Raw genomic sequence first — 27,323 nt, forward strand, 5'->3', positions numbered from 1 at the left:
CGTCGGGTACTCGTTTCGTCTAACCTTTAATCGTAATGCAAATGCATTGTGTAAAACCTGGGGTAAAATGTATGGAATGAAATATAGGGACACTTGGGGTTTTTGATGTCCCATGTGGAAATTCCTGCCAGTTTCTAAGATTACCGAGACCGGGAACTACTTACTTCAGTTTTGTAACAGCACCCGTCAAGGGACACTCTCAGGCCTTTACGAGGAAGCTTAGGAGAGACAACTGATCTTCGGAAATTTATAGGCACATTAGAAGATGTTCCCACAATGAGATGGTCAGACTCTCGCTCTGTACAAGGAAACGTAGAAATTAGTCGTTGTCGGTGGCGTAGCGCTCTTTTGCATTATCGGAGCGTTCCTTAAAATAATGTTTCATTTTGTCCCCACATAATTTATATGCGGGATATGTCGAGAGATCATACGGAATATCTCCACAGTATGAAAACTTTTCATGATTCTCTCCGCATTTTTCACAGCGTGCCTTGTTTCTACAATAAGGCGCTATAGGCCCAATTATTTTCAACAACGGCAGTTCATAACTCGCTGTACAAAAAATCGAACAGGTAGACTAGCCCCGTCCAAAAGTTTGGAAGAGCAGATTCGGAGAAAGGTTTGAAATGAGGCTGATGGAAAATAAGTTGTTTTCATATACTCCTTGATTTTTCCAGAACGCAATTGCTTGCGAACCACTGGCCGAAGCAAAGAGTTCTTGAAGAAGCGAACCTCATACTTTGCAATTAAGGCCCCTGTTGGAGACTACACCATCAATCTCTACTTCCCGGGCGGCTACATAGACAAGATACTTCTTCGTAAACGCCCAAGTGGTATTTTGTTAAATCTCGCATATATCGATGATGTTAAGCGGCTTATTTTTGCCCTCATTCAAGTTTGTTATGAATATATACAAAATTCGTTACTGATAATGCATATATCAGGCAACTAGTAGTTGGGAAATCGGATTCTGTGATGATTATAATTTTCATTGGTTCAGTTTTCGATAAAAATACACTAAAAAAATAAATTCAGATTTTTTTCAACATTTTTAATCAAAAATTGAACTAATTTTGTGAAAAACATTCCTACAACTTTTTTTTGCAGGATATGTCATTTTTAGACTATAGCCATTTGAAAAAAAAAATTGGTAAAAAAAGTTTAACTCTTTTCAAAAGACAGTCTAGATCATTTTTGGAAAAACAAAGTATGCAAAGTGGCTTTTTGTGACAAAGTCTTCATGTACAGAAAGTTTCATTAGAATCTGAGAGGGTGCTGCCAACTCTGAATACGATTTAGCGCGAAATTCGTCAAATATGGAATACGCGACGAGACAACAGCGTAGCCTGTACATTTTTCTGAAAAAAGGAAGATTTTAAAAAGAAGTACAAAAAATAATACCAATCTTCATTGATAAAAAAATATACAATTAAAATAATTGAAATGTGATTTGTACAAATTTGATTCCCAATTACATTGCCGCTCTGAATACTTACTTTACTTTTGCTCCATGACTGTCGTCAATAAGTGAACGTACGTACTCACTACAACCGCTGCTCTCTTTCCATGCTAGTAATGGTTTTACTCTGCTTCCCGGGTCGTTGTTTTTCCGTTTTTCCCTAAAACCTTTTTTCTTTATTTGCTGCTGCCACAATTAAAGTGTGTACTGGCATGCTCTGATTAGTCCAACAACAGTAATGAGGAAAAGTAAAACTGCTGTTTGGTAATTAATTCTAAAAGTATTTGCATTTTAAATTCGAGAAAAAACTCTAGCAGGAAAGCGCCGAAGCACGTTTATTTCGGAATAAATAGCGTAGACCTTCAGTACGAAAGAAAACACCGATTTAGCAGCCAATTATCATCATTTTATTCTTAGCTAATTACAATGTTTGACAACAATTCTAGACATATAGTGGAGGTTTAAGTCTCGTAATCTTATACAGTTTCAGCTCACGTAACGGTAGTTAGAGGTTTATTTCATATTTTGTTTTATTTTATTTGGTATTAAAGTGGTTGAGCAAAAGTTTGCCACATGCTACAAAACGTTAAGTTCCTTTCTCTCCCGGTGCTATCCTGCCAGCCACGACGCGATAGGTGCCAATCGGATGCGAGTGATGTTTTGAGGTTGACTGTCCCTATTCCATGTGGAACACTCACCAAAACGGGTTAAAATAAAACGGCCTAATCGATTTAGGTAGGATACGGTGGTACGCCTGACGGTGAATATCAGCGTGCTGTTTATGCACGCCAAATGTCCGATTGGGTTGTTGGGCGTGGGCAATTATTGTTCATAATATGATCTATTTTTATTGCACCAACTGGCGGATTGTGAATCGATTTACGATGTGTTATTTCTTTACATGACAATTTTTCCACTGAATTACACTTCAGCGCCCGGATAATGATGATGATGTGGTTGGTGATGGCGATGGCACCCGAAAGGCTGGGGTGTGTGACATTTGCGCGGCCAACATGCATTTCTAACATGCTGGTTTTGGTTGGTTTCATGTTTTGCCGCTGCTATATTGTATTTTTGTTTTTTTCATTATTATTGTGATGTATTCGTTTTTCAGTCTGGGCTGGCATTGAAAACGTCTCCCAAAAGCCTTGCTTGTACAAATGTGTTTTTTTTTTTCTCTGTGTTTTCGGTGTGTTCGATTCCTGCTTCCTAGAGTATTTTCATTTTACTGATAGTTTTATCGTGAGTGCAGAGCAGCACTCGATTCCGCCTGGCTGCATTCGATCGGCGGCTCATCCTTGGCGAATCGGTGATTGGCACCAGGTTACTGTCCCGCTGCAGCACCGAGGCCACATGCTTCCGAACAGCTGCCAGAATTGGGTGGATTCCTTTGGGTTTTGAGCATTTCCGGGTGATTGCCGCTGTTACTGGTACCAGTGCCATCGTCGTTGTCGTCATTTTCACCGGATCCGCTCTAGTTGGGAGGCATTGATTCAGAAATATCTGCGGATGGAAATGGAGGGAAGGAGGGAAAATTAGATTCGAGCGAAGAAAAGCAAACTGCTCGTGTGTCATGGTTTAATTAAAACAGGAATTTTCATGTCGAAGTGCTATTAATTAGGAAACTGCCTGTCCTTTCGCACATATATACATACATACATACCACAGGTACAGTTGCAACTGGTAGGTTGATACCTGTTTTAAATTCTCAGTAGAATAGAAGGAACGATCCACGGAAGGACATTAATCCAATGCAATGGAATGGAAGGGAAAATGTTGTTCCGCAATGAGAATCTGTCTTCATAATGTTGTACATACTGTGTGAACTTATTTATATGTTGGCAAATAATAACTCTTTCGTTTTACATCTAGGGTCCGATGTGACACCAGAAGTGACCGTTGTTATTCTGGTACAGAAAATTATTTCTTCTGCAACATGGATGAATTAATTATTTAAATATTGGAATGCAGCTGCAACATTCTCTAGCTTTCCAGTGTCGAAGTCAACTATACAAGGAAAAAGTATCAAATGTGCTATTTCTTAAAAATCATCCAGGTGCTGTGCACACTAAGAAAAATTAATATTGCATTTAACTCAAACAAGATCGCAATCTATTGTTCTATCTGCTAATAAGATTTGATATGTTCTGACATCTAAATTAAAATATTGTGTCTCTTTTAATGTAAAACTCGGCTGGAGAATTGTGAACAGCATGCGTTTTCACACGTAAATTAATATGAACCATGCAATTACGCATTACGGTATTAGACCCATATTACTGCAGAGGTAATAAACGGTGGAATGACGAATTTCGGTAACTGTACATTAGAGTGACAAGAAAACAAAATTAACCGGCCCACCCCTGAGTCGGCTACCGGCCAAAGTGCCTGAAGTTTGTATAGGATTTTTCGACAATTTACATGGAGAAAACCCACTAGCTCGAATTTTCTCCGCTAGGTGGTACTGTATGCATCGTTTTATTACTATAAAAGAAAGATAATTTAATTGTCTACAACTTTGTCGAAGACTGCTAGTCAATCCGGCTTTGTTAAATGAAGTTATTAAACTTTTAGTGATGTCTGAATCAGTTTTGCATGAGGCCTAGCAGTGCATGGTTGTGTATCAGTACTCGATTTCCATGAACTAAACATTTTTGTGAAATAATGGTTAAGTTTAGCTCAAAAGCAAGTTCAGAAGAATTATACCGAATAATATGAGTCATATTTTGGTTAGAAGATTTTAATTCCACATTTTACCGCATAGAGGGAGCCACCACCAACTTTTCAACGGAGAGAGATAGAAATTAGGTGTCTTCCACAACGTTGTAGAATAGGCACTTTGCAATAATTCTTCCAAACATTTCGATATCCTATGTCGCTTCTATGAAAAGTTAGTGTTGGCGCCCTCTATGTGGCCACAGGTAAAACTAAAATTTTCCAACCAAAATATAACTCGTATTATGAAGACCCCATGCAAAACTGACTCAGATGTCGTTTCCTTAAAACTTTAATAACTTATTTTAACAAAGCCGTATTGACTAACAGTCTTCAACAAAGTTGTAGACAACTAAATTACCTTTCTTTCTTCACTTACAGTGATAATACGATGCATACAGTGCCACCTAGCGGCGAAAATTCGAGCTAGTGGGTTTCCTCCATGCAAATTGTCGAAAAATCCCATATAAATTTCAGGCACGTTGGTGCGGTAGCTAGACTTGTCCGATTTGCTTCAAATTTGGAGCGAGTACTCCTGATAGGACTAGGAATCGACTCAAGGGTGGACCGATTGAATTTTCAAAAAATTGTTATTTTCTGGGCAGTCTACCGTGCATATGTGTCACACAACCAAACAGTTTAAAATATGTATCAACTTCGGTTCTTCTCGGTTGATTTCTACGATAGTATTAGTATCGAGTCAAACTAACCGAATTCTGGCGGATTTCTGTCGGAATTCAGGCTGGAATCTGCCTAAATATTGATAGAAAATCAGCCGGATTAACGGATTGTTTTGTTGCGTAAGTTGGATAGTGAAACAATTTTTTTAAGACGGTACGATTCTTTGTAGCGGTTCTGATCTACGCCTAGACCCAGGCCCCGAGTCCAGGATAGACCACGAAGCCGGACCGGTCCTCGAATCTGAACTAGTTCCTGAATCCAGACCAATTCCCGGATGCGGACCAGCTCCCGGATCCGGAACGCATTCTTCGCGCATATTTGCTGTAACACACGCAGATTTCAATCTATCGGCAACAATTTTCGCACTTTAATAAAAGTACTGTTTTTGAGCGACTTAGTGCAATGTTATATTAAATACTATGATGTGGACTTAAAACGGAAGACATCGGTAAAAGTGTTTAACAATTTTCGGAAAACTGCCCAGTCAAAAGGGCAAGTTGCTGGCTAACGGGGGGCTATTTTCCAACTCGGATGCGCTAATTGCCCTTTAATTTGCCATGCAAATTGCTGGCAATTAGGGGGCTATTTCAATTGCAACATTTGGGCGATTTGCCGCCGTCATTTTTTGCCGCTCTACCCGCCCCTAAATCGCCCAGGCAACGCGCCATTTAATCGCCCTTAATTGCCTAATATGAAAATTACAAATAATGCTTATTTTCGGATTCAGTATCAACTCACATAAACTTATCAGTATACTAGGTAATCACCACCAAAATATTGGAAGAATCAATGGTGAAGTTGGAATTTCACTCCAAAACTTACCACAATCTGACTTTTATTAAGACTTTAGGTCAGTTCCACTATACTTACACGGTTTCACACATTCGTTGGCTAAATTAAGTGCACTAGACAAACAAAATATAAGCGAGAATACACCAATTGTTAAAAAAAACATTTTTAAGCTTAAGCCAAACATGAACCGCCATGTTTGAAAAACGCAAAAAACAACTAAGTCCATTTCAGCCGCCAGAAAATTTGTCTAAGAGTTGAAATTGCCTTTAAATCGCATTCGCAAATTGCATTTGTTCCTAAGGGAAATTAGCACAGGCGAGTTGAGTCAAACGTCACACTGTTTAAAGCGCCCGACCATGTTCGTCCGCATTTTTTGACCGGGATAGTGTAAACAATACACTCTAAAATACTTCCACTCAAATTTTCAAGAGAAAATACCCAATCGGTCATTTTCTACAGCGTGTTTTCCGTGATGCAATTTGATGTGGGACACCCTTTAATAGCGTTTTTATCGAAACCGTGTTTTTTTGAAATTGGCAAAAATGATAACTCAAAAAGTAATCAACGAATTGACTTGATTTTTTCATAAGAATGTACAATATGTGTAGCCTGTCGATGAATCACAGAAAACTATATAAAAAATGTCCTCCATGTTATTTTGAAGAAAATTAAGCGAATTTTATAGTAAAATATGAGATTTTTCGGTTTTCATGAAGCCATTTTCCGAAACTCGAACTTTTTCTATTTTTTGTGGTTCATCGACTAACTACAAGTCCACACTTTGCAAACCTCATTGAATTTCCCGTATCAGACAATTTTATCGAGAGTTGTCGTGTTCGCCGTGGTGCTCCTCGACGTGGAAATGGTTGGACGTCTAGTCTTGGAATACTCGTATGTTTGGCTCTGCATGACTCAAAATATTTTTTTCGTGCACAATGAATGTATAAATAAATCGAAACATTACAAAAAAGATCCATTGTTACCTTGCCTTCAAAATCGTAAACCTTCGGTTTGAGCACTTTACACCAGAATCCCCTCTTAAAATTACTTGTTAAAATTTGCCCGGAATTTTCGTTCTCAGTGGAAGTATTAGTACTCCCGAGGGACTCCCTGAGAAACCGGTCGACCGCAAAATATGACCATTGTTGATTCGAACGAACCTTTGCAGTTGTGATTGGTTTATGAATCTTCATGATTTTTACTGCCAATAGCAGTATTTTGATACAAGAGCAATTTTTTCAAAAGGGCGTAGACGTTTCTACGTGCATTAATTTCAATTTCTTTTTTATTCGGTTACTCTATTTTATACAATCAAACTATCTGAGAACGAGTTACAGCGAAAACGAAAAAATACACACTGAACAAATGTTGTCATTTTTCAAAAAAAAAACAAAAATTTATGTTGAAAATTTAAATTGCAAAAATACCAGTTTTTTCAATGTTTCTATATTTTGTTATCAAAATTCAAAAAAGAAAAGAAACATTTTGAATGTGATTGTATGATGGAGAACTTATCAGTAAAAAAGTTTTTCTAACAATAACTTTATACTTGTTTTCAAATTGACATACTAAACTGTAATTTTATTTCAGAATATAATTATAAGTATCATTCTAAATCAAAATGCATTTAACAAATATCTTCCAAAATTCGATAATTTTCGAGGTATTTGGAAGTTTACTCCAACAAAAACAATTAATTCGTGTAATTATGCCCTTTTTAAAAATTATTCGCGTTGCCCCATTATAAAATATCAACAATCTAATGTTTATCGTTTCAAATCCGTAAAATAAACTTTTTCAGTGGTTTTGGATCATGGAGAAGCTTTCAATAAAAAAGTATTCCTATCAACAACTTTTGACACAAAGGCCCATAAAATTTCCTATAAATTTCCCTTTGACATCAAGGCGATATTGTGAATCATATGAAAGCTACACGAAAACAACCACAATACTATTTAACCATAGGGTCTGATGATTCAAATATAGAGTTGAATAATATTCTGGTTGTTTAATGTAGCTTTCAAATTGTCCACCTTATCGCCTTGATGTGAAAGGAAAATTTACAGGAAATTTTATGGGCCTTTTGAAAAACCTATTATTGTTGATGGAGACATGCAAATAACGTACGAAAAGGCCGTAATGAAACAAAATAATTATGTTTTTAAAACCAAATTTCAAATATCTCGACAACTACTACATTTCAGATTTTTTTTGTTATGATCATTTTAATCTAAAATGGCGTTTAGAATCATATTTAAAAGAAAATTGTATTTTGACTGCAAGCAGTGTAAATTATAAAACTATGTTAAGGACATGCTGAATAGAGTCACAAGGTGGCAGCTCAAATGGAAGCCGTCGTTTCTGCTTCTTCTTTTTATTCCATCGTCAAAATCAAAACATTGCATTGGCGCGCAAGACAAAATCGTGTATAACTTAAACGTCTTATCTCAGATTGCTTAGAAATTGTATCACTGTGTGTAAGCATTTTAGCACATGCAGACGAACTGATTCTCTTCACGGAATTTTGAATTGTTTAGGAAATTTGTACTTTTTTATTTTTCAAAACAAATGAAACACGTGGTACAAAAATCAGTCAGCTGATTGCTGAACGGTACGCTTGTGTGCGTGCCACCTCCTATCGGTATAGTACCTTTTGGCCGCACACAAATGCTAAACGTAAGCCGAACATACCCGAGCATAACCGAACATTTGTTGTGATTTTGGCATCGCTTCACCTTAAAAGTTGTGTTTAGGAAAGCTTTTTTTAAGGCTTCTCCATAATCTAAATACACTAAAAAGTTTGTTTTATGTCTTTAAAACAATAAACATTAGATTGTTGACATGTTTTGATGGGGTAATGCGAATAACTTTTAAAAAGAGCATAATTACACGAATCAATTACTTTTGTTGGAGTAAAATTCCAAATATCTCGACAACTATCGCATTTTAGAAGATTTTTGTTTAATGCATGTTGATTTTAAATTATGCTTAGAATTATATTCTGTGAGAAGTGAAGTCTCCTCGAGGCCGGGAGGAGTTCCGTAATATCACAAAGTTATCGGTGCCCAAGTTGAATCTCTGGTTGAAATGCATCGTGAGATCTGTGAGTTTTATCTTAAATTTCTAAGATCAAAAGCTGGGGTGACATTCCGCATCTCGAAACGAAAGATTTTATTGTATACAAGCTTGTATGAGTCAATTCGACATGATTGCATAATGAGACCCCACGATTTTGAAAGAACACACCATTTTGTACCATCCGGTGTGATTGCCATTCAAAATCTTTGCTCACCGGGGCAAATAATCTTTGAAACAACCAACCACGTGCTTCAGCACATCCATACACGACAAACTCGAACCGGTGACTACACCGTCGATCTCAACATTGTGAGCGGGTTTGTAGATGCAGTAGTCCTTTATAAACGGGCTTGTGCTCAGTAACGAAATTTGCTTACTTTAGGTAGAATATCCCAATTCTGAGTTTATCTGAGCGAACTTACGCGACATCTGTCACGGCTGAATATTTCTGCTTCAATTTTTTATGAAATCTTTAGATCTTTACTTAAACGAGTATTTTTGATCCGAAAGAATATTAAATATGGTCCGAGTCCAATGTGTATGATTTTAAACGGGAAATCTTGTTCGCCATCCATTTTTCCATCAGCTGGATTTCTTGAGGAGAGATTAATTATGTGCTGGTCTGGACACCAGTGTAAAGCGGAAATTTAAAGAATACGAAGAGACAGAAATCACACAGAAAGACAGAAAAATTGTCTTCTCCTCAATATAGTGGTCTTGATATACAGGTATAGTACAACGAAAAAATCGCTATGCAAAACTTGAACTCAAGCGGAAAATATGTCCTATAAGAACATGAAACGTCAAGATCTGGTGTAATCTTGAAAAAAGCCTTTCTGGAACATGGAAAGTTGATATTAGACTTGAGTTTAGAAATGCAGCTTTTTAATTTTTATGTGTCTAGAAATGCATGAAATGTCGAGATCTGATGTCAATTCGGAAAAAAATATATTTATAATTTTTGGGAAATCTCAGCTTAAATATTAAAAGTACTTAAGAGGCAACCTTTCAAAACAAAATTCATGAGATGATACAAGATTCAACGATTCATACATTTGTAGGACATTTTGCATCAAAAAGAAATTAAAAGTGGCCTTTGCAAGCCCAAGTCTCCCAATATTCTAAAAAACTACAAGGGGCAGCCCTATGGGGTTGCACGAACTGTAGACGTAGGACTATACTACTTAATGTAAAATATTTATTTTCTTAGTACTTAGTGTGTGGGAAAAAAACATCCGGACCGGTGAAGAAAAATCAAATTTTAGACAATATAATCATATCTCATGTGTAGAACAAGCTTTCAAACAGATCCTAAAAGTTCAAACACCCATGGATAACCCCAAGTTTGTAGATGTGTTTCGATGTCACAGGATTGTAAAATGGTTAATATTACGTCATGAAAATTCAATTCTTCCGTGACAATTTTTTTTGCCTGCAAAATGACCTGTGTGTATGCAAAGCTCATGATTTGTTGGGATATTAGCATTGATCGGAAAATGCTTTCCAACGCTGCGCATTGCATACATACAGGACATTTTGCAGGTCACCAAAAGCTGTTCATTTTAACACCGCCAGATGTTCATTTTACCCACTCGCTATAAACATGTCTCATTTTTGGACATGTTTAGAAATCAAGAATTATGTTTGAAAAAATGTGTTTATGACGAAGTATTTTACCAGATGTATGTATGTATGTATGTAAGTAGCCACCATCTTAGCTTGAGTCTTGCTCTGCATGCGGCTCCACTTAACAGTACGCTCAAATTTCGTTACCATTCGGCGTTCAGCATACCGCTGTATAAAGGGCCAAAAGGGGGGTGGCGGACCCGTAGGCAAATACACCTACTCAGTATCCGCGGGCATCAAAGAATCTCCTTCCAACAGTAAGATCCAGCAGATTGAATAACGAATTTTGCAATACTTGTCAAGCTTTCCACGAGATGGTTTGTTGTAGAAGAGCGCGTCAAATTGTTTACAACTGTTGGAGAGAAATGTATCTGTCGCGAACGACGGATACTTTTCCTCCTTGACTCTGATTGGCTTCCACTTCATTGTCCAGTTGTAACTTCAATGATGCCCTGATGCACCCTCCTCACCCCCTTCTTCATATGCATATAATGTCAATATATATAAATCAATCAATATATAATGTAATATAATATAATGCAATATAATATAATATAGCTTAATGCAATATAATTCAATGTAATAATATTCAATGTAATAATATAATTCAATGTAATAAAATATAGATGTAATATAATATAATCTGTGTATATATAAAAGTCAATGTTTGTATATATGTGATCCATGGTGATGTGATGTGATTTATGTTACTACCACCTATTGTAGCAGGACCACCGCCCATAGCACTGAGCAGTCCTAGCACAACAATTTGATCAAGCATGACTGGCTACTCCACTCTTCCTGTCCAAATCGCTTCAACCAACTCCCAATTTCCATACATTTTATATATCTAGCATGTGGTTACATAACGAAAAGTTATGATTGCATATATGAATAATAATACAACGTTATCAATAAGATCTGTATATGTAGATATTGTAAATTACGGTACCGCTTTAGCTGAAAAAATTATAAAAACAACATACAATGTAGTGTATATTAAATAAATGGTAATAATGAATGCTTTGAGGTGATGTATTCCGCCCTGAAAAACGAAAAATGTTTAACCTAATCCAAATAGTATATACGTAACAAATATAATCAAATGGAGTATGTAATGAATATAATATGTACACCTAAAATATAATGATTTTGGTACGAAAATTAAGTGCATTTACATACAGAATGAGATTAGTGGATATAACACATATCCACATACAATAAAATAATAAAAATTATAAATATGAAAATTATGGCATATAAATATAAGAAATTTAAAAAAATGTGGCAAATTGTTATGACACCGAACGCTTAATAGTTCTTCTAACCTAGTAATTACATAATATATGAGACAGTTAGGTATAATGCGGCAGTCATATAACGAAATCAATATTTACAATAATTGTCATTCATCTGAGTACTATAACGAATATGAAATATACAATGGATACAATGCATGTAATAAATTTAACGAGCGTGATTAATATATACTGAATGCCATTGAAATTTGATCTCCATTGCATGTCTACGGATACGTCCTTAGAATGAGTTAAACTAATGCGGCAATTATACGTGGAACTTTCTGTGTATATTTAATTTATAGTGCTGTGGTTGCAGTTTGTGTTTCGGAGGTAATCCCACATTTTATAAATATTAACAAATCTGTTAGGTATACCCACTAGCTAAATGACCAAAAATAAATTAAAAAAAATATCTCCATTCAATGCCAACTTGGTTATTTCTTCAGCGATTGGTGATCCTTACGGTAGTTCCCGATTGATTCCTGAAACTATTAGGTTATCGTACCCCTACCTACCCAGTAGTAATTTGCATATAAAAATATGTAATATAATAAGTATAGTGAATGTAACGAAATCAATATATACAGTCTATATAATCAATAACATGTGTTGAATATAAAGGCATTAGTGAGAATAAGGCATAGAGCTAAATTAATAAATAAATATAATGAATATAATATGAAAAATCATAAGGTACAAAAATGCAAAATGTTTGTTACAATTGTTAAATAAAGGTAATCAAATAAATGTAATAAATATGAGGTACATAGGGCATATAGCTATATTAGGTGTATAATAAAATATCATAAATAACATAATGCGCATCATTCTAATCAAATGTATGTTGCTAATTGATTGTAAATAATTCGCATACTAAATTACAATCGAATAAAAAATAATATTCTACATGGGATATTATATATTGAATGTAATAATCAGAATGACTGCAGTACATGTAAAGCATATAATGTTATAAATAATTTGCAAAATGTATGTAATACAATAACATTATTTAAATCACCTTAATAGTGTAGGCAATACAGATTTCCTGCTCGATCGGCGCTGCGAACCGAATGATAAATTAGTAATTGTAAATTGATAGAACGTGTAAATAAAATACCCAAACCTGCAAAACAAATTTGAATTCAAATAAGTAGGTATATATTGAACGAACTTGACATCGTTGCATACTATTTACATAGTCTCCTATGCCTTCAATTATGTGCAGCAATCTTGTTATACCTCAGTTATCAGTAGTTGTTTCGGTAGATGAAGAAAACAACGTCCAAGAATTATAGTTAAAATGGGGCAATAAGAATTTAAATAATAAACAATTAAAACTTCAGTTGATAGTGCCATACAGTAGTTATATTGCAGCCCGTTGGATTAATCATGCGCTCCGTTGAGCGCTAGTAAAGTATCCGTGGACATTGGATTCCCCTAAAACTAATAAATAAAAACGGTAGCAAACAGCACCTCTTCTCTCACGATCACACACAGCTGATTCCCAAAAGTCTCACAACTTCCCCCAACACACTTCTACATCGTTTTTATCTTTGGTATCGAAAAACTAGTTCAGTTTTTATCGGTTTTTACTGTGCTGCATCAGTCAATATCCGCATACCGCTGTATGGGCCGATGAGCTTTTGCTGTCCAACTTGACACTAATCCCACTAGATCGCCACATGTGCGCCTGTACCACTAAATAGCTATAACACCACACATTCAATCAACACTCACACACTCCGCATCTTACATATCCAGTCATCATAACACTCGCTCTGTCGCTGAATACGTTACCTGACGGGACACTTTATATAAGTGCGAACGAAAACACGCACACAGTCATGAAACGAACTCACCCGAAAATGAAACCAGTACAGTACTCAATTACTGATAGGCCTGCCGTATACTTTCTGCTTCCGCGAGTAGCTCTAATGCAACGCACAACTTTTGCTTAAGTTGTTTTGCATTCAGTCATCGTATGACCGAAAACAGTCGATGCACACACTTTGCCTAAACTCCTCGCGTTCTTTCACAAGACCACTTTATTCGAATTCAAATCACTATAAAAACTTCGGTGGCAGTTAATGTATGTAGCACTATGCCATCCGATTCGACCGAACAAGAAAAACCGCACGCGCAGAGTAGAGATGGTCGGGTTCGGGTTTTTAGACCCGAAACCCGGACCCGACTCGAACCCGACGGGTTTCGGGTCGGGTTCGGGTTCAATAAATTTAAGCTTACCGGGTTCGGGTCGGGTTCCGGGTTTTGAAATTTGAAATTCTCGGGCTCGGGTCGGGTCCGGGTTTTTAAAATTTTTAACTTTCGGGCTCGGGTCGGGTTCGGGTTTTTCAAATTAGAAATTGTCGGGGTCGGGTCGGGTTCGGGTTTTGAACAAAACAACCCAACCATTGCTTACGCTGTCTATACACAAAACCCAGCCTTTTTTTATACTTCGTGATACGAATGGAAGACACATATAACTGTACCAAATGGTAGCACCTTTAAATCGCTAGAATTCGTCGTATTTTCTGGTGCTCAAATATAGTATTTTTTCATTCTTGTATAAAATTCTGTCTCCTCAGATTCGCAAACTGACTGAATTATTTTATGTTTTAAAAGAACATTCATGAGAGAGCATTCAACAATACGTGTCTCACATCTAAAATCTCTTTGCGATTTATTTTTAATGATAATTAGTAATAAATCAAATCAACAGGAATTTATCGGAAAATATTGGTTCAACTTTCTGTTTTAAAATATTAATTTCGACGGGTATTTTAAAACCGATACGTAGGCCGCGGTCAGAGTAAACGCGTAAAACTCAGCTAAAGCGTACAGCAAATAGTGTCCAAAGCAAAGCGAGTAGAAATCTACGGAAAGTAGAAACAATAAAAACAAATTTATTGATCCGAAATCAAACAGTGGGTGTTGCGAGTGCAGTTAATGGTAGTACTTTTTGCTACATATTGAATAATAATTGTCCATTAACCCTACAACGGTTTGGTGACTTTTTCTCTAAGTAAACGGTTTTTTAGGATACATTCGTAGCCAAAAACTAAAATCGCTCTAATATGCCTAATTTTTATTAAATTTTTAATTAAATTGGATAGTTTTATTCTAAAACATACAATTTTTCACAAGTTTTTGGTTTACTGTGTATCGATGTTTTGCTTTTAAAAAAAGATAAAATAATGCAAACATGACAAAACATTAACGTAAATGGTTTTGTGGGGTACATTTGTACCCCAAACAAACTTTAAGCGGGCACTGTTAAGTTGGTCAAATGCAACAAATAGGTTTTACCTGCTTTAATAGAAGTTTAATAATAATCAAATTGATTTATGATAATATGAATGCTTGCAGTTAAAATAAACTGTACCATTGACTAAAAAGGACGTTGTAGCCCGAGCCCCGGGACGATTTAACAATTCCCATATATTGAAATCATTGAGTTTGCGACCGATTTATTCTACATTTCGTTTAATATATCGACAATTTGTAAGTTTCTCATAACATTACATATTCGACGTTCAATAATAGCAAATAAAAATGTGGATTTTACTCGCCAGTAATTCGTTTCGCCATAGGAAGATATAACTCAACGCGTATGGTGCTACTTCAGATTCGAATGATTCTACTATTCTAGGATGAGCCTAGGGTGTCTAAAATTAAAAAGCTTCGAGATCTCTGGCAGATTCTCCATATTAGCAAGTTTGTTTCGGATCGGGTTTCTCAAATTAAAAAAATTCGGGTTGGGGTCGGGTTCGGGTTTTCAAATTTTAAAATTCTTGGGGTCGGGTCGGGTTCGGGTTTTACAAAATTTTCATTCTCGGGTACGGGTCGGGTCCGGGTTTTCTTATTTTAAAATTTTCGGGCTCGGGTCGGGTTCGGGTTTTTCAATTTTCAAGCTATCGGGTTCGGGTCGGGTTCGGGTTCGAAAAAAATGAAACCCGACCATCTCTAGCGCAGAGCTAGTCGAAAAAGCACCCGTCGTCTTCGGCTTACCAAACCGAACTCATGACGAAGTATTTTACCAGATATGTACAAAACATGTCTAACAAGAAACATAAGGTGATTGTAATATCTCATTCACTTATTAGTTAGAAAATAATGACTTTGCTTAACGTGTTCATTTTACCGCCAGTTCCCCTACCTACCAACACATTGACGCCAAACATTGAACCCAAGCGTACATTGCAAAATGAGTCAACGCTGATGATGATGGGTAGAACGAAAGAGACAACTAGTACCACCACTATTAGCGCATTTCACCAAAATTCTACGCGTCCTTTCCCGATTGAAAGGAACGGCCACGCTTAGCCCATCTGTCATAATATCGTGATTTTGCATAGCAAAGGGCTGAATGATAACACATAATTTTGTTCCAAAAAACAGCCCTGCGTTATGCAACACTTTGTGCAGGTTGATTATATCAGTTGCAAGTGGGGCCAAATTCACCAAGTTCCGTAAAATTCCTTTTAAATTACAGAATTGATAAAATTGCTTAGATGAGCTAAACTAATTAATCAAATCCTGTTTTAAAAACTGTCCTTGCGTTTAAACCAAAATGGGAAGCTTATTACTACCACTACATTACTTAATTTCAAGCGCAAATAGCAAATACATGTGCTAGTTAAACCAAAAATTTACTGGCAACATTACAGCGGCATTTAGGAAGCAGTTAGAGCGGTCGCCTGTTGGACGACACAGGGCAGCGTCCCTCCACAGCCAGTGTAACGGACTTCCAGCTCAGCTACACTGGTTGTAAAAAACAGAGCGCAGTGATCTGCTTCGCCAGCCGTTCAACAGGGAACTGAGCGTGTCTGGCCAAGTCCGTTCTTTAAATAGTCGATGATGACGTCACTCATAGAAGCGTTGCGCGCTAGGTATACCAATCCGTCGTACAGGGCTTGGGAAGCGCTATCTTCTGTGTGTTAATGCGCGATATTTTGACAAGGTTGTATATTATTTAATTTTTTAATGCTATGATATCAAAAATCTTTGGGTTTATCTATTGGAATCTATTCTTAGAAGTATTTCGGGGCGATTTGTGCAAAAAATTTGAAAATTTATCGTGAGATGGCTGAATTATATGCGTTTAAAATTGGACCACTTTTCGTTACATACCATTTTTGTAGAATTTGCAGAGTGCACCCCCATATCGAAAACAAAGACGTAGTCCTACGTCAAAATTTAGCACCAAAAATACAATTTCTATTTTCGAATATTCAAAGTGTTCTGGTGTTGTTTCACGTATGAAATTTTTGGTGCTGTGCCCTTCATTTGGCGACCTTTTAATATGGGGTAGCAGAAATAGGAGTTCAGGACAGGAGTTCAGCGGGGATAGGAATTCACAGGCTTAACGACCCCCCTGGTCACAGTGAACGTCAACGGACAGGACACGAATTGGACGGCAACTTTGGGCTGACAGGCGTGCTGTCCTACTCCCTGAGTAAGGTTGGATGACACCGGCCTGAAGTAAAGAGTGGGCTAACAGTGCGACAGCCTGCTTCCCGCTAAAATAGTTGGTGGTGCAAGATTCGGAAGGACCATGCCCCATTTCACGCCGATCCGGCTCTCAACACTACTCCTCATGAAAGATAGTGTTAGCCCTAGCATGACCTCTCTGCTTACATAGATCACTATGGGATCACAAGAGGCGACTACGTAGAACGAGTGGACTATATCCAAGTCCCGAAGTTAAGACCCGATGAAATGAAGAACAAACAAGAAACACACACATACCGAGTAAACGCGGCGACTTCGTTCGCCAGAGGTAGTTTGGCGAGATCATCACCCGCACCAGCAGCTGAAGTTATTCAGTAAAAGCAGAAGGAGGAGGAGAAGCAGTAGCAATAGCCAGAGCAAATCGGAGTGAGCACAACCCCACAGAAGCCGAAAGTTATAGCAACGAAGTGCTTGGCGACTGAGCTCCACAAGTTCGTGCACGCGAGAAACGTTTAAGGAGATGGTTCTCAGAGTCGAAATGGTACTAGCGTTCGCTGTGAAGGAGTATAACACGGCAACGCTGAGGGCTGGTGTACCTGAACGTGTCCTGGCGCCGGGCTAAGGCTACTGCCTTCTTAGCCCCACCGAAGCAGGGGAAGGAGCAGCTGATTAGAGTGCAGAACACGCCAATTTCCGTGACTATAAAGAGGGCAAGAACTTCAGCAAGAAACGAAAGCAGATGCGCGTGGCCGCTCTCATTGCCGAAGGGAAGCGTGGCACTCCATATGGAGAAAGCTGGAGTACCGCTAAAGGTCGGAACGAGGAAATCAGAATGCGTCAGAGAGGATTCGGAGCTGAGGAATCTGGGTGAAAACGTGGTAAAACGAGACGTTCTCAAAAATACGAAAGTTGAAGTACGATCCCACGATCAATAGCTCGACTATGGAGGAGATTATGACCAAAGCATTGGGTGAAGAGACAGAAATTAAAGCTTTAAACCCGGAGAAGGTATTATGTGCAAAAATCTGGATGATATTACGACGGTAAGCGAGGTAGGGAGTTTATCATCGACGTAACATTCTTTAGTCATTCGCTGACGACGAATATGAACTGGAGAGTATGTGAGAAGTAAACCCATAACGACCATCAGGAGATTCGTTACCGTATCGGCCAACGGAATCCTGTAACAGCACGGAGATGGATGCCCGGTAAGCGCAAATAGAAGAAGGAAGCCTTCAACAAAGACCTCTTCGTTGTGACACTTGCGCTGGACAGCGGGAACGAAAACGTTGATGCGGCTGATTTTAAGGAAGGATTTTAAGACCTGTGACGCAACAATTCCGCGAAAACTGGAGCCACGCAGTAAACGGCTGGTGGAATGAGACGTTCAGTACGCTACGCGCTGCTTATCCCAGAGCCAGAAGGCGCGCTCAAAGAGCAGTAGCGGAGTCAGATAGAGAGAAGCGCAAGACGGCGTTTCGGGAAGCTAGGGCCGCTTTAAAACGGGAGATCAAGCTTAGCAAATCAGCCACAAGGAGCTGTGCCTAGAAGTAGACACTAATTCCTGAAGCGACTGGTACCGAGTCGTGATGGGAAAGATGTAGGGTCCGTCGGCACCAGCTGAAATGTGTCCTGGTAAGCTGAAGATAATCGTTGAGGGTCTCTTCCCGAAGCACTATCTAACTACCTGGCCATCGATACCGTACTACGAAGAAGAAAGAACAAACATGGACGATCGTCATGTGATTAACGACGAGCTCGCAGAAGTGTCTATGCGACTGAAATCAAAGAAAGCCCATGGTCCGGATGGAATTTGGTAGCTGGCGTTGAAAGTTGCGATCCTGGCACATCTGGGCATGTTCAAAATGGTGTTGCTGAAGTGTCTAGATGAAAGCAACTTCCTCGAAATGAGGAAGGTACAGAAGCTGGTATGAATGCCAAAGCCAGGGAAGCCACCGGGAAATTCATATGTTTGCTGGATACACTCGATAAACTCCTGAAAGGAATCATCCTTAACAGGCTGACGAAATGTGTGGAGGGTGAGCGCGGAGTGTTCAAGATGCAGTTCGGATTCCACAAAAGAGGATCGACAGTGGAGGCAATTCGGACACTGCTCGACAGTGCGAAGAAGGCATTTAAATGGAAGCGAAGAGCAGATCGATACTGCGCTGTGGTCATGATACACGTGAAGAATGCATTTAACAGCGCCAGCTGGGGCGCTATCGACGCAGCGCTGCACATAATGAGGGTTCCTAACTATCTATGCCAGATCCTAAAGAGCTACTTCCAGAGTAGAGTGCTGCTGTACGAGACGAACGATGGGCACAAGTCAATGCGAGTCACAGCGAGAGTACATTGTCGTTCCAACTCTTTGGAACAGAATGTACAATGGAGCCTTGACAGTGCGGCTGCTCAGGAAATCGTGGGTTTCACGGACGACATGTCACTAACGGTGGTGGATGAACGCTTGAAGGAGTGTGGGTGTCAGTGACGGAGACACAAGACGCGATCGAGAACTGGATGAACGGGGTCAAGCTACAGATAGCTCACTACAAGACGGAAGTATTGTTGGCCAGCAGCGGATAGACATCGACGTCGGAGGGCACGTGATTGCATTGAAGCGTGCACTGGAGCAATTGCGAGTGATAATCGACTACCGGTTTGAGCTTCATCAACCACGTCGACTACGCCTGCGGAAAGTCGGCAAAGGAAACAAACGCAATAGGGAGGAACATGCCAAACATCAGCCAAACAGCACGAGACGTCTGTTATCTAGTGTTTCGTCATCGATACTGTGATATGGGTTCCTACCTTAGGTGCGGCTGTGAAGACCAGGCTGAGCTGCGGAAAGTTGAACAGGACGATCCGACTGATGGCCGTACAGAACAATATCGTCGGAGGCAGTATGCGTTATCGCCGGAATGATCCCTTTCTGAATCACCCTGACGAAGGCCATCGAGTGCTGCTATCGGAGAAACACCAGAAACGTGAGGAAGATGGTAAGAATTGAATCGATGGCGAGACGGCACTGGGAATGGGACAATACGGAGAAAGGAAGGTATACCTACAGGCTCCTCCCAAACCTGTCGACGTGGTTCAATATAAAACATGGAGAGATGAACTTCCACCTGACACAGCTCATGTCGGGCCACGGCTGCCTCAGGAAATATCTTCATCGATTCGGGCACGCGTCACCATTGTGTCCGGAGTGTGAGAAAACCGAGGAGACACCGCACTAGTATTCAGTTAGTTGAAGTATCGAAACCAAGAATCGATCCACTGAATTCCTGATCCCAGGTCATTAGAGGCAAGTGGTAACAGGAGTTCCTAAGTCAAGCTGTATCTCCGTGTCAAAATTGAATAACTGAAGGGACAAAATAATACCAATCGCGAACGGAGTATTACAGGTATATGCACAGTTTAACAGTTAGTCTGGTTTAATAAAAGTTTGCACGCCCTTGAGCCTTACTGCAATCAGTGAGCGTCATTCAATCACAGTTTGGTGTTCAATTGCTAAAAGCCATCGATAACCGATAAGAATAGTCATCTTCGAAATCATCTACTTTCTTCGCTGATAGTTCTAATCAAACACCTACTATCTATGTATAACATTCTATTACGAAAACAAATCTCACCTAATCACTCAAAACAGGCACTTTCCATACCGTGGACAAACAAATAACTTCACTATCAGCGAGCAGAGTCCTGCCTGCCCGACGCTGCTGCTGCATTGTTTTGACTTACCCTCATCATAACGTATCCGATGTAGCTGAGTGCCAAAATAAGAAATATCAGCCCGGGAGGAATCGTGGCGGCCACGTTCAGCAAATAGGCAAGCACTGATAACTGGCCGAAGCAGCACACCACACAGCCATACACGAGCAGGTTCAGGGCGGGCGGGTTTCGCGAGGATCCGGAAGCAAGAGGAAGTGAGTTTTCCAGAAACTGACAACGAAGTTCTCCGATCGTAGGTCTCGGTGTAGTATCATCCGTGCAGTCGAAGAACTGTTCCGTGGTTGCAGGATTGGTCAGCGTCTCATCAGCAGGTATTTCGTTTTCCGTTTGGATTCCAGTATCCACACATTGGGTTGCCGTTGGGACCTCCACCAGTCGGCGGTCGGAATCATCGTTATCGCATTTTTCTTTGGCCTCATCAGTAGATACAATCGTGGACAGTGTCAGCTTGAGAATTAACTGCAATGTAGAATATTTTGGGAATGAGAAATGCATCATTCGGGGGTTTCCGAGATAATTTATTATACCCTCACGGTACTAAATTTCCCATCCTGGCCGGATAGTTTGCTCAGAGTCTGGTCCACCAGCCGGGTGAACGGCGTTAGGAACAGAAAGCACAAAATTCGGTACGTGACCGACTGGATGACGCCACGTGTCGTGACGATGAGCGATTCGAAGATTGACTTTAGGGCTTCCTTGTTCGACTTGAACCCTATGCGGATGATGATGACAACGGTGGCATGAAAGGACAGAAAGAGGGAGAGAAAAAAAGGAGGAAAACAAAATTAGTTTACATAAAATCGGGCAAAATTATTTGTTTATATTGAACTGCCGACATCTGAGCGGATGGAAACGTTTGATTCGACCTACACTTTGCTGCGCTACAGCAGTCGATAGGTGACTCCTGTGCACGCGAACCGAAATGCGATAGCGCGGATTGAAATGTTTTCCGTCGTCATCGCGAAATTTGAAAACAAATTACATGTACGGAATTCATACGTGATGTACCGGTGTGTACCTAGGCATGATAATAACAGAAACGAAAAAATGCTACTCTGTTTGACGTAGGGAAATAGAGTATGTATACCATTTTGAAAACCAAATTCGAATTCGCTATCGTTGATTCTGTGGAGGACATCACAGCGATGTCCGTTTTACACACAAAAAATAATGAAATTTAAACGACATGTAAATCAATACGAATGTAAACATACAAAGATTGAATCAAAACTTTGATTGAAAATTACGTTAAAATCAATGCACTCAATTGAAGCATCAACAAGCATATAATTTTACACTTTCATTCGTGTAATATTACATGTCATTCATTTTACAGCAATATGCGTGTAAAAATACATTGAAGTGCATTGGTTTTCCGTTTTAAGAAACTGCAATTTTCAATCCACGTGTAGAATTATAATAAAATTCGTTGAAGAAAGCGCGACAAGTCGTGTGGATTTTTGGTGGAACTTAATATTACATTTTTATTCATGCTCCAAATATGTGCATGAAAATAAACTTAAAATTACAAAATATTTTTTTCTGTGATAGTCTGCGATGTGAGGTATGGTTATCATTGAAATAACAAATTTATCATATCGAGCAGAACATTTGCCAACCAAATTGACAGTTGCATTACATATTTAGAAGTTACACGAAACATTTGAATGTTATTTTATACACTTTAAAAGAATACGCGAGTGTGTGTGTGTATTTACAAACTATTATTGTTCAATGTCGATGACAGGCGAAGAATTCCCAAATATATTATAAACACGCTAGGTTAGCCACACTACCGGGAATACTATTAATTAGGTTCCTTAGATTCAAAAATTCGAAGAGAATGTTCAGAAATAAAATAATTTTGTCATGCGATGATTAGATCTCCATCATCTAACCGTCCTAAGCGGCTCCAGTTGGATCGTCAAGCGAGAGTACGCTTTCTTGGTAAATATATAACTAATGCACGATTTGAAAAATGGAATTTCTATTCATGTAATGGCGAAGAATTTGGCAAATAAATACACAGAAAGTTGTAAGTTGTTCCTTAAGAAAATCACATTTTTTTTTAAATTTATTTTGAAGCTACAGAGATTGATAGTATATTCATTCAATGACGAATAGCGAGAAAATGTCTTGAAAAATATTTGATTCAAATATTTTATTTTTACAGAAGACAAGAAAAATACCAAAAAAATTTAAAAAATAAGGCTGCAGCTGAAACACGATTTTTTGGGGCGAGAATATGAAATAATTTTGGGCGGCCCAAAATAAGCATTAACTGTACAGAAAACCTTACTTTGTATGACAGGCGTAATAGCAATTTGACGCACACGTACTTTATTATTTTTCTAACTACAAGAAAGATAAGCAAGCAGGTTTATCTTAAATAAATACGAAAAATGAAAGGAATTGATTTACTAATCTGATAGAAAAAAATTTTAAAAGCCAAAAAGCAGGAGATAAAGCAGAGAAATCTGTTTTTGTAGGTTCTTCCGACATGAAAATCAGAAACCAGTTCTCAGAACATATTGGCTCAAATGGCACGTTCCCCATAAGTGGTCGAGGATTTGCGCTTTACCGTGACTTCTCATCATTTTCCTGAGCGGAAGGAAAGGAAAAGGTGGTCACAATTTACCATTCGTGCTAATGAAATAGTTCACAATATCATGAAATAATATCTATGTACTCGTAAGCTAGTTCACGATCCCTAGTAAAATAGTCACTCATTCGTGCTCGTGAAATAGTTAATAAAATCGGAAAATATTATTCATGTATTCGTTAACTGGTAAGCGTAATATTCGCGACTGCCCCTTCGTGCTCTTGGAATAGTTCCCAAATTCATGAAATATTATTCGTGGATTCGTGAGCTCATTCATGATTCTTAAAGTTTGTTTTACATCAAATCGAATCACGGAAATAACGCTGCAGAAAATTACCTAGTGCACCGATCCTTTCAAACTTTAAGACAATAAAATATAACCCATTAGTAAGTTTTTGGCACATTTATGTCATTCAGCTTCAATACTATAACTGCACACTCGCACCTTACGCTTAACTCCACTCATTAGGTTCTATACAACATCTGACAGCAGCTTCTTCTGTTGGGGAGGGGGGTCATGTCATTGGGTCCAAAGTGCCCCGTTGGCTTCGCACCACTCCAGGATAACATTTCAATAGTGACACGATGTGATGATCCGGATCCGGACAGAAGATCGTAGGGCCCTCGTGTTGCTTCAACAGAGGAAGCAGAAGCTTCTGTAGGCAGTTCTTGGGGTCTATCTCCCCGTTTACAACCACTGTAGTCACGAACGCCACACTCCGTTTGCCACATGAGCAGATCGCTTGCCAAATCATGTACTTATTGGCCAAACTTTGGAAGTTTCTGCTGCCGGAACATCAGACATGTGCTGGGCGATGAAAAACAGTAGCCGCGGAAGCTACCGGAAGTCCGCCTTGAAGTAAGTCTCATCATCCGTGATGAGACAATGAGGCTTCGTCAGCATCTAGGTGTACGGTAACTTTTCCACCGTATTTTACTGTTCGTCACGATTTGGAGCCTGCTGTTTTTAACTTTAGCAGCCCCTCCCGGTCCTTGGCTCTCTGACCGAAAGACTTGGACAGATTCAACTTTTTGACCACATCCCTGACCGAAGCATTGGGATTTCGCTTAAACGCTTTCACTACACGCTTGTGATACTGATCACTAAGAGAACATTCATTCTGGCCGCATTTCTCCTTCCGTTCGATGCTCAGAGTTTGGTAGTAACGTTTACTCACACGACTCATCGTTGACCGCATGGTTTCGAGTTGTTTTCCGATGTCCCGATGAGAAAATAGATGATTTTCCAGATGTTTGCGCAAAAACAATTTGCGACGCTTCTTTTCTGGTGATGCCATTTTTCAATTTTTGTAAAAAAATGGCGCTATTAATACAGTGTAAACAATACACTCTAAATTACTTCTACCTAAATTTATAAAGAGAAAATACCCAATGGATTATTTCCTACAGCATTTTTTCCGTGATGCAATTTGATGTGGTGCACTCTTCCGTACATGATTAACGATCGATCTTGAGTGCTATCCCTTATCATTTTGTTATTTCATGAAACTCTACTCATGGTAATGAAGTTTTCGTGTGAACTATTTCAAACATTTTGGATTTTTTTTATGAAATATCGTATAGCTATGTCTAGCTTCCAGCGACTAATGTGAGCAGCAAATATAAGAAAACTATTAGGACCTCGAACATGGTATTTTATTTAAAAAAGATTAATGTCCAGACGGAATACAAAAGCTGCACTGAGCACCAACCATACATTATGAAACCACAAATCGTGCTCGTGATAAAGTTCATAAAACAACATTATGATCCAGTTCATATTGTCATGTCACGAGTAAAAAATCCAATAGTAATTTAACATGAACATGAGTCGCATTACTCGCGTTACTCCACGTGTCAAGTTTGAAAGTGAGCTTAGGAATAAACTATGATGATAACGTGCATATAATTTTCGAAAATCGTGAAAGAGATCATGAACATAAATTACACTACTTTGCTAGAAAAATCCGATACGAATGTTGAATAAAATATCACGATGATGTGAAAACAAATTAAGAAAATCAGGACTAAAGTCCTAAAAGAGACCTACTCTGCCAGAAAAATCCGACAGTGAACTCATGAATTAAATATCGCGGTCACGTGAATCGCGCCAAAGCTCTTGAAGCCACGAACACAGTTTAAATGTCGGTTCTCTTAGTTGACATACTTCACATAATCCAGTACCCAAATATTCCCAAATTAATCAATCATAACAAAAACTAAACATGTCCAGGGAACAACCGCAGTTACCCAACTAAACATTAAAATGTAACGCCTTGCATATTTTTGGTGCTAACTTGTTTTTTTGAAAACACAAACAGTTTCACGAATACGAGGTGTTCGCTTCTACAAACTTACCCTACCAACACGCCGCCAATGTGAGCCAAAATTTCACTCACCTATCGACAATCTACCCGTATCTCACCGCTATCGAGAAACAATCGAGGCGTTATCAAACGTGCCTCTCGAGATGCTGGGCAACGATCACCACCGACAGTGCATGCATACCTACGATCGAAGGGACATCGCGTCCCATTTTATTCCTCTAGTTTAAGCGCAATTAATGTTATAGTAATTAATATATATTATTTAATAGAGTAGAATTTTTATGTGATATTAAAATGTGTTGTGTGCGTAATAACGTGACGTGCAATTAATCGCTGAATTCTCCAAGCGATCGAGATCACTTTCCTGTAAGGGTTGATAGCACCCATCCTCATTGGTTTGGTTGAACCAGCCACAGAAACTCGCAAAGGTTCAGGTACGGCGCGGAGAAACTGTCGGTCCGCCTATCGGATTAGTTTCCGAATTTCTTCCCGGCTATCGACATGGTCCTTCGAGCCGGATAGACGTCGATAGGAATCATCCGTCTACCCGGACAAAAGCTTCATCGCGTCGTATTAAAACAGAATGGCGGACGCGCCATGGTGAAACCGCATGCTGCTAAAAATTTAATAAAAGGCATTCACAATGCCTCACTAAGGTGAGTGCGGTTCCATTAATTTAATTTACCCTAATTTTTCTACCGGGTCCAAATTTTTATGTGGCTATACTATTATCGCGCGCTGATCATCGCTGATTCACCGAGAGAATTTCACACATAACCAACAACTGCAATCAATATCTGGGGACGTATATTATTTTCGGCTCTTTTGGGACATCATACAATTTCAATATTGAACAAGGCCGACGCAGCCTGCAACTGTTGACTAATCCCGGCAATTCAGTGCTGGTCGAGTTCGGGAGGAGTAGCAGATATATTTTCAAGGCATTAAATTTGCCTCAATCAGGTAATTGAGGTTCCTTTCACATTATCCCGCCCTTTCGGTCTACGCGGTCTTTTGCTTGCAGGCGATCTTTTCTTCAATGTCGGCGGTAGAGCGGAAACTGCGTGGGTTGAAAAACCGAAAACGCAGTATAATAACATCATTCACATGCATTACGTCCTTCGTCAACAACTTCCAATCAGAGCGAGATGCAATCGAGGTTCCGGTCCGTTTAGAGAGTTTTGTGGCGTTGTGGAATGAATTCAACGAGGTACAGGCCGAATTGGAGAGCATGGAGGAATCTGAGGAGACTATGGAGTCATACCTGAAGGAACGAACAGAATTCGAGAAGGCATACTACCGTGTTAAGGGTAAGCTGCTGCTTTACAATAAACCCAACACAGATTCTCAAGACTCTCAGCGTCGGCTTCAGGAGCCATCCTCGCAAATGCCCCACATAAAATTGCCCGATGTGCGGCTGCCTGTATTTAGTGGAGATTTCGAAACATGGCTCAATTTCCACGACCTTTTCCTATCACTCGTTCACTCCTCAGCGCACTTATCTACAATCCAAAAATTTTACTATTTGCGTTCCTCTCTGGCGGGCGAGGCGC

General features: G+C 39.1%; 1 protein-coding gene across 1 annotated transcript in view; it reads right to left on the bottom strand.

The window, feature by feature from the left end:
* Positions 1-1,843: 1,843 nt before the first annotated feature.
* LOC131693084 (uncharacterized) overlaps positions 1,844-27,323 on the bottom strand; it is a 38,582-nt gene continuing 13,102 nt past the window's right edge. The window contains exons 2-4 of the mRNA XM_058980614.1: positions 21,369-21,553; positions 20,851-21,300; positions 1,844-2,962 (exon numbers count right to left, since the gene is read on the bottom strand). Coding sequence (XP_058836597.1) covers positions 2,669-2,962; positions 20,851-21,300; positions 21,369-21,553 — 929 coding nt within the window. The 3' untranslated portion in view covers positions 1,844-2,668. The remainder of the gene's footprint in view (positions 2,963-20,850; positions 21,301-21,368; positions 21,554-27,323) is intronic.

Source organism: Topomyia yanbarensis, chromosome 3, assembly GCF_030247195.1.
Source record: "Topomyia yanbarensis strain Yona2022 chromosome 3, ASM3024719v1, whole genome shotgun sequence".
In the NCBI taxonomy this organism is placed as follows: domain Eukaryota; kingdom Metazoa; phylum Arthropoda; class Insecta; order Diptera; family Culicidae; genus Topomyia; species Topomyia yanbarensis.